The sequence below is a fragment of the Atta colombica genome, unplaced genomic scaffold (genome assembly GCF_001594045.1).
Source record: "Atta colombica isolate Treedump-2 unplaced genomic scaffold, Acol1.0 scaffold200, whole genome shotgun sequence".
In the NCBI taxonomy this organism is placed as follows: Eukaryota; Metazoa; Arthropoda; class Insecta; order Hymenoptera; family Formicidae; genus Atta; species Atta colombica.
Window position 1 is genome coordinate 619,842 of NW_017259295.1, and position 7,281 is coordinate 627,122.

The window sequence follows — 7,281 nt, forward strand, 5'->3', positions numbered from 1 at the left end:
GACAAAAATAATATTTCTCTCTCATTTTCGAGTCCGCAAAAATCCAATCTCCTAATCCGCGAAAATTTTTATTCCAACATTACTCCAATGTATTCGACGCCTCTACTAATCGCCATTTTCACTCGTAATCGACAAGACGATGTTGATCGCGACTTGCAACGCTCGTTGTTCCTCTCAGATCTTCCGACTTAGGTCTACGATGCGCGTGGCGATGCTTCCCGAAGTGGCTCATCATCATTGGGAGTAAATAGTCTCGTTTCGTAAATCATGCAACTGTAACTTTACTTAAATACTCACGACTGTCCGTCATCGTGCCGCTTCTTTGGATGAACGATGAAGAGATACCGTCGATGGAGACGGAGAGGTGACTTTTGCTTGAGCGCTTTGGACTCAAAGCAACTTGGATCGCGGATTCTTCCTCCTCGTCTCTTCCTTCACAGATACTCCGTCCCTAGTGGGACCGTCTTCGCTGTTTAGTCACGCGTCTCGTGTCTCTTTTACGAGCTTACGAATCAAATTGGAATGGTGAAACCGAACACGGCTACCTTGCGGACGGAAGCGGAAACGACTAGCCGGAAATCCCAAATGACGTTTTGCTCGCTTCCGGCTGACGTTGTCCAATGGAAAACGTCGTTCCCGAGGGATCTTTCGATTGCAATTCGTGATTTTTTTCTAAGAGTGGAAACGTGAAAGATTCTAGGAAAGAGAGTTTCTTATTGGCTACTGGATGTTAATGATAAATCGCGCCATTTGAGCCACGCGGACATCATGGGAACTAGGAAAAGGGTTGAAAATAGCAAAGGGAATTGAAAATTGGAAACAGTTGTAGAAAATAGAAACGTTCTGAAACGCTGGAAATTTCCAGCCTGGAATTTACCGGGCTGACTGGGCTCTCTCGATCTAGATTAGCAAGAAATTTAATTAAATATTTACTACAATATATTATATTTAAAAGTGAATGAGAAAGGCGATAAGTTTACAGTAGCGATTCTTCATTCGTCAGTAAATTTATGATAAAATTGTTATATATTCTTTCACGAATGCTGGAAAGATAGTCTGTAAAGGTTAGAAAAACGATTAGAATAAGAATTAGCTTGATTACCATGTCCAGGATATTCTAATCTTATAAATTCATTAAATGATTGCTATTTATACGTACATTTGTAATTTAACAAGTGTTTTTGCCTCTATCTAAAAAAGGATGTACAGAATATTGCAATTTTTATTTAATTGTACATCAAAGTAGACAATGAAAATTGAGATATAATGCTGAGATGTTGAAACATCTCATGTACGTAATTTAAAGAGAAATATATCAGTAATATAAGGTTAAGTTATATAGTCTTGTTCTTTTCAGTTGAACTTTTGAAATTTATCTTTCTTCCTCAAAGGAAGAAAGATGAATTGGTGTAAAAGTTCAGCTAAAAAGTACAGGTCTATGTCAATAGTAACATTTATTTATTTATATTTCATAGTTTAGGTACTAAACATTTTTTGTAAAATGCTATTTAATCATTGGAGATAATCATTTAATGTTTATTTTCAGAATTAAAAACTTTCTTTCTTTATAACTGATATTAAACTTTTTAACAGAATGTTTTGTTTACTGCAAACTATCAAATATTTCTACTATTGTATAATATTTTAACGTTACTAATGGAGACCAAAGTAACTAGTAAAACTAGTAGCTTAAAAGCTCTTTTGCTACGAGCTTGGCGAGAGCGTTGGACTGATTTGCAATGGGGTATTAATATTAAAACGGTAAACGTCAGCATTTTAACTCTGATGATAGATATGCTTTTTATTTGTTTTTTAAAATTCTAAATATTTCCCAAAATTGAAACAAATCTTCAGATTCTTCCAAGAGGAGTAAGCGGCGATGTATATAACTTAGCAGATTGTATATTACAACAAGCATTAGTGGGGCCAGGACCTAATCAGTTGGTACTGTCATATCTGAAGCACTCGTTAAGCTCTCAGGTTTGTTTATTCCATATTCCAAAGGATATCTAAATTGTATGCATATCAGTGATTTATACTTCAAATTATCTTGCAGTTGGTGTCATACGCCGCAGTGTTGCAGCGAATAAGTAAATATGATGCGTTTCACAAGCCCCATTGCATTGTGAGTTTGCTGGAGTTTTTGGAATCTATTCAAGTTGGTATCACATGCCGTGGTAAACCAGAAGAAGATCTTTTAGCAGCAGCAGTCTTATCTATTGTACATTGGCTTCTGCAATGTTATTTACATACTTTAACAAAGACGCCCCAGAGCAATCCTCTCACTCCGCATCCGAGCGAACTTATAGACAAACCTGCTAGTATTTTGCAGCAGATGCTGAATTCAGATTTTTTATGTGCGATGATGTATCTGGCTAAATATGATGATAAAGGTATGATTAAGGCTGATGCTTTTAAATTTTTTATACAATACAATATAAATACAAATTTATATTCAATTTGTGTTTATTTTGTATAGATTTATGTAATTAATTAATTATTAATTAATTTTTGCATACTTTATTTATTTATACATCTTTTTTTTTAGATCTATACATAGAAGTTGTAAAGAAATGCCAGGAAATCGAGACGTTACTGAAGACGAGTACTCAAAAGTCTGTGGTGCCAATAGAAGATTCTCTAAAAAAGTTGTGTAATTTGGAGATCGAAAGTCTTTGCCCTGAGAAAACTAAAATGGAATCCATTACTCATTGCCTGCAGCCACTTTTTGCCGTTCAAGTATTATTGAATCCTAGCACCGAGACAACTGTGTTCGTCAACCAGTTGCTGATGGTGCAGAGATTAAAGAGTTATACAAACGCGCGGCTTTATTGCGAGATCATTCGTGCTTGTCTTATGTGTCTGCACAATGTAACAGGAACGTTCAAAGAGTCTCAATGGGGAGCCTTTACGTTTTTAAAGGTGCCGCATATATTGAAGGAGTTGCACGTGTCTAATTTGAATGGTCAGTAAAATTAGTTGAAATTATCTGACTGTCGGAAAATAAAATTTGATTTTACATCTTTGCATTTTTATAGGTGATGAAAAGTTTGAATACTCGCAAGATATTTTGGATGCATTTGAATTGCTACTCCAATTCACACCTCTACTTGACATAATGGATACTACGTGCTCGTGCAATTACGTAGAATGCTTGTTGAATGAATTACAGAAGGTAAATCTCGTGACGGAGAAGCAAGCGAAGCAAATTGGCGCTAGGAGGTATGCACTTGAAAAATAAATTATTTTTGATAAAACTTAGACAGTTGAATTTTTATTTACGATATATATCATTGCAGAGAAGGAGCGACTACGACGTCATCAATTCCAAAGGTAATTGTACGCGCCGGGCAGACACTGAACGGAATTTTGAGAACGCTGAACGCAGATTATGCAAAGATTCAGGAGGGCTTGCTGAGTGTATTATATCAAGTCTTGACGGGAAAGAGCTTTGAATTGATGCTGGCCGTGGCAACCGTAGAGGGAGAGTTGAAGACTTTTGTCACGAAACTCATCAAGTTTAACGAATGTAGTAAACAGATTAACGAGCCGGTACCTGATAAGACAGCAGCGACGAGAGCAATGTTATTCGATGTATCATTTCTTATGTTATGTTCCATAGTACAAACATATGGCTCTGATGTAAGTCTGGCGTTGATATATGTTACAAATTTCATACACAGATAATTGTAACTTGAGGTCTGTTCTTTGTGACTAAACTAGTATACACTTGTACTTAAAACAGATATATTTAAAGTTTAATGAAAGAGATAAGTTCTAATGCAGTCCAGTGCAGCGATAAAAAATAGGCTTTTTATATATTATACTCACGTGCAGTTTTGTTATAAAAAATTGATTTTCAGGTTGTTTTGGAAGAAGGCGGAGATTCATTTTTTGAGCAATGGGTGCGTGAATGTATGCCGGAACGGAATAAACTGAAATCGCCGCAGAGAATGTTGCAAAGCGTCGATTCAGCAAGGGTGGACGCTCTACTGGCGCAGATTAACTCGCCGGATCCTGATTTCAAATCGAGCAACTTAAAATGGCACGTTGCATGTCAGTCGGCAATGGGCGCGGTGAAGGAGTTGCTCTGTGCATGGGAGAGCGGAGTACTGGGCGCTGGCGACGTGAAGAGAGCTCTGGACGGTTTGCGAGCAACGGCCTGCTGTCTGCCTGTCTGTGCCGCTGCTTGGTTGTGTGCATACATGAGCATCACGCACCAAGATGCTCTGCTGAAACCTATGAACATGGTCCAGCATTTCCTGACGCCGCTTTCGGGTGATGAGATGCAAGATAATCTTAAAGACAGGTAAAAAAAATGGAATAAATACAGGGTCACCAAAATCCGGACAAATTTCAATTTAAATTTTCCGCTGTGCCTCCGCCAGAAGTTGTTGTTAGCGTCCGAGAAAGTCTGATACTTCTAGTAAATCATATCATAAAGTCATATTCTCAAAATAGTCGCGATGTTGAAATCAAGTGCGGAGTATAATCAAAGAGCTGCAATCATCGAAGGCCTTCGCGCTCAGCAACGGAAATAATTCGGTTCTTTGAATACCGAGATCAATCATTTATGTTGTGGCAAAATATACGGCTTTAGAACAGTCTACAAAGGTTCCAGCGAGGAAGAATCACTCGAAAGAATGCACTATGAGGATCCTCGTAGTCGTTGAAAGGGCTCAAACGCTGATTTCGGATGACCCAGGACAATCATTGCGAAAATTAGCATCGATTGTTGGTGTAAGCGAGCCAACAATCCATTGAATTGCTAAAGAGGATCTTCGATACAATTCGTACACATTAAAGATACGACAGATGCTTAGGCTGTCAGAACAAGCCGAGTTGCTCGCCTCTGCTCCCATTCTGGCCTTCCAACAGCCCAGATTTAAATTCCTTGGACTACTACATATAGAGCGTAATTGAAAGGGTCACAAACAAGTTTCAGCATCCCAATATGAGGTTATTAAGGATCGCTATTGAAGCAGCATTCGTCGGCATGGACAACACTATATTACAGCGTGCGTGCGAACACTTCAAACCGAATATAGATATTGTCATTTAAGCTAATGGGGGATATATCGAATAATTATGCTCTACAGGGATCCTCCAAGTGTCATGTAAAAGGATTTTTTGTAATATTTAATTTTTCATTAAAAACATTTTATTTAAAGAAATTGTTCGATTTGTCTGGATTTTGGTGATGCACCCTATAATATATATAACATTGTTAATTATATAACATTGTTAATTGTTTTTTTTTTAGATAAAAATTGATTCTATTTTCTTTAGATGTTATCTCATACATTTATATATTTGTTATTTATATATTATGTTACAATTTAAATTTCTCTATCTTTTTCTTTCAGATCTAGTTTAATGGTCCAGATTATTCGGAAAATGCAGTACGACGTGCATCCGCCCACTCAATCAAAAACGAAGGTTCTCTCGATGTCACACAGGTATTTAGTATCTTTTGAAAACGAATTGTCATCGTTTTTTGGGATTGTCATTTTTATGGCATTTTCACAGTATTATATCGCGACAACCAATACTGGAACAGTTGGAATCCGTTTGGCAAAACATAAATCAACGTGGGTGGATAAACATACAAGCCACGCAATCGTTGGAGTCCCTGCTAAACACCGGCGGCTCTTTATGGTTCGTCACGAATATAGTCAAGGAAGTACTGAAGTATCGTTATCAAGAAGAACTGGATCAAGCCGTGGATTTGGCCTTCGCAGTTTTCCATCTTGATATAGAGAACTGCACTCTAGACCTCATAAATCATATAATACCGCAATACTTACATAATTCGATGCAGTGAGTTCATCTTATTATCTCGCATCTTGATCAAATTTTTGTACACAGCATGTTCGTTACATGTAAATTCCGTTTTACGTAGGAGTGATGAGCTTGTAGAACCACAGTCATCTATCTTAGCGAAATTATGCGTGTATTGCATATTCTCCACTTTGGAATACAACAATTCGAATCCGTACCGAGGGAACAGCCGTAAGCGCGTGCGACGCGATCTGGACACGGATGATCTGGATGCTCTCGGCGTATCCAATAAACTTCTTCGACTCAATGAAACGGGCGAGAACGTCCCCATGTTCAGTTCGCAGAGTCCACAGGCGCAGGGTTCAAGTAATGGACAAAAGTCGGTGGTCATTCTGAGGGATCCACTTATGACGGCATTAAACAATCTGTTTACCATATTCGCCTTTTTGGCCGGCAGAGATGGTGAAGTGTCTCAACAGACTCATTTCATACTTCAGTTCCTGCGGCTCATGGTGCAGTGTGGAAAAGACAGGACTCGCATCGTGTTACAAGGAATGTCGCAAACACTGGTACGTTTTTTTTTTTATATTTGTAGCCAGTAATTTTATTTGCACTTCTCAATATCGAACGTTTGAAGAAATAATTTATAGTTAGGGTTTAATTTTTCTAAAAAAAATATTTTTCCTTTTCATTCTTTTAAATTCATAATTAACTTGAGATAAGTTATTGATGAGTTTATATGATATATTTGTTTTCATAGGTACCCTGTCTTCTCAAAGCATTGCCCGAATTATTCACGACTGATATTCTGCTAAGATTGTATGACATACAAACTATAATTGGACGCAAAGCTACCGCACGAGATCTATGTATGTTGCGGAATATTAATCTGAAACCCACAAAATAAAGGCACAATTGTTGAAAATTAGAGAATGCATTTTTTTTAAATTCAGTATTCTATTAACGAGTACCAAATTATATATGTATATATTTAGAGGATTACTATTTGTACATTATGGCCTGTATTCAGAACACGCTTATAACGTTAGCGTGCTAATTTGCTATAATTTACGTTACGTCCTATAGAATTTTAAAAATAAAAGCGCATCAGAAAACGGATCTATATATATATATATATATGTGTGTGTGTGTGTGTGTGTGTGTGTGTGTGTGTGTGTGTGTGTGTGTGTAGGAAAATAAAGAGAATCGTAAGATCATTTAAAATATATGTAAAGACACAAACAATAATTACAACAGTGGAACACACTGAGTGCTAGATTTGTAAACAAGGGATTTCGATAGACTCTCTCTTAATTTGTAGGATCCGGTGGATCCTACACGTATATATGTATGTAATAAATATTTATGCCTTACATTTTTATTTTATTATATATTATAATATTATAATATTATATTTATATATCTTGTACTGCTATATTAGCAGGGCAATTATAATGGCAGTGTGCTAGCCATATGGACAGTCTTTTGCGATTTACATAC

General features: G+C 36.9%; 2 protein-coding genes across 5 annotated transcripts in view; one reads left to right on the forward strand and one right to left on the reverse strand.

The window, feature by feature from the left end:
• The window catches only part of LOC108687178 (RNA-binding protein cabeza-like), a 6,724-nt gene extending 6,175 nt beyond the window's left edge, over window positions 1-549 (reverse strand). For both annotated transcript variants that reach the window (XM_018192813.1, XM_018192811.1), the window contains exon 1: window positions 298-549. In XM_018192813.1, the coding sequence (XP_018048302.1) occupies window positions 298-310 (13 nt within the window). In that variant the 5' untranslated portion in view covers window positions 311-549. The remainder of the gene's footprint in view (window positions 1-297) is intronic.
• Window positions 550-1,014: 465 nt separating this feature from the next.
• On the forward strand, window positions 1,015-6,808 carry LOC108687129 (mediator of RNA polymerase II transcription subunit 24). 3 transcript variants are annotated; one of them, XM_018192744.1, is made up of 12 exons: window positions 1,015-1,064; window positions 1,594-1,761; window positions 1,855-1,980; window positions 2,057-2,393; window positions 2,549-2,965; window positions 3,039-3,222; window positions 3,300-3,642; window positions 3,864-4,309; window positions 5,367-5,459; window positions 5,530-5,820; window positions 5,903-6,350; window positions 6,542-6,688. In XM_018192744.1, the coding sequence occupies exons 2-12, from the start codon at window positions 1,657-1,659 to the stop codon at window positions 6,686-6,688; spliced, it is 2,937 nt and encodes a 978-aa protein (XP_018048233.1). In that variant the 5' UTR covers window positions 1,015-1,064; window positions 1,594-1,656. The 3 variants fall into 3 exon arrangements, with proteins under 3 accessions (XP_018048233.1, XP_018048234.1, XP_018048235.1); XM_018192745.1 differs by lacking the exon at window positions 1,015-1,064 and adding an exon at window positions 1,251-1,291; XM_018192746.1 differs by lacking the exon at window positions 1,015-1,064 and having other exon boundaries at window positions 1,657-1,761; window positions 6,542-6,808.
• Window positions 6,809-7,281: the final 473 nt, after the last annotated feature.

Excerpts from the sequence above, each read along its gene's own strand:
- LOC108687129 (XM_018192744.1), top strand. The coding sequence starts at position 1,657 with ATGGAGACCAAAGTAACTAGTAAAACTAGTAGCTTAAAAGCTCTTTTG. Across the intron at positions 5,460-5,529 it reads GTTCTCTCGATGTCACACAG|TATTATATCGCGACAACCAA; the intron begins GTATTTAGTATC and ends GCATTTTCACAG. Across the intron at positions 5,821-5,902 it reads TACTTACATAATTCGATGCA|GAGTGATGAGCTTGTAGAAC; the intron begins GTGAGTTCATCT and ends CGTTTTACGTAG.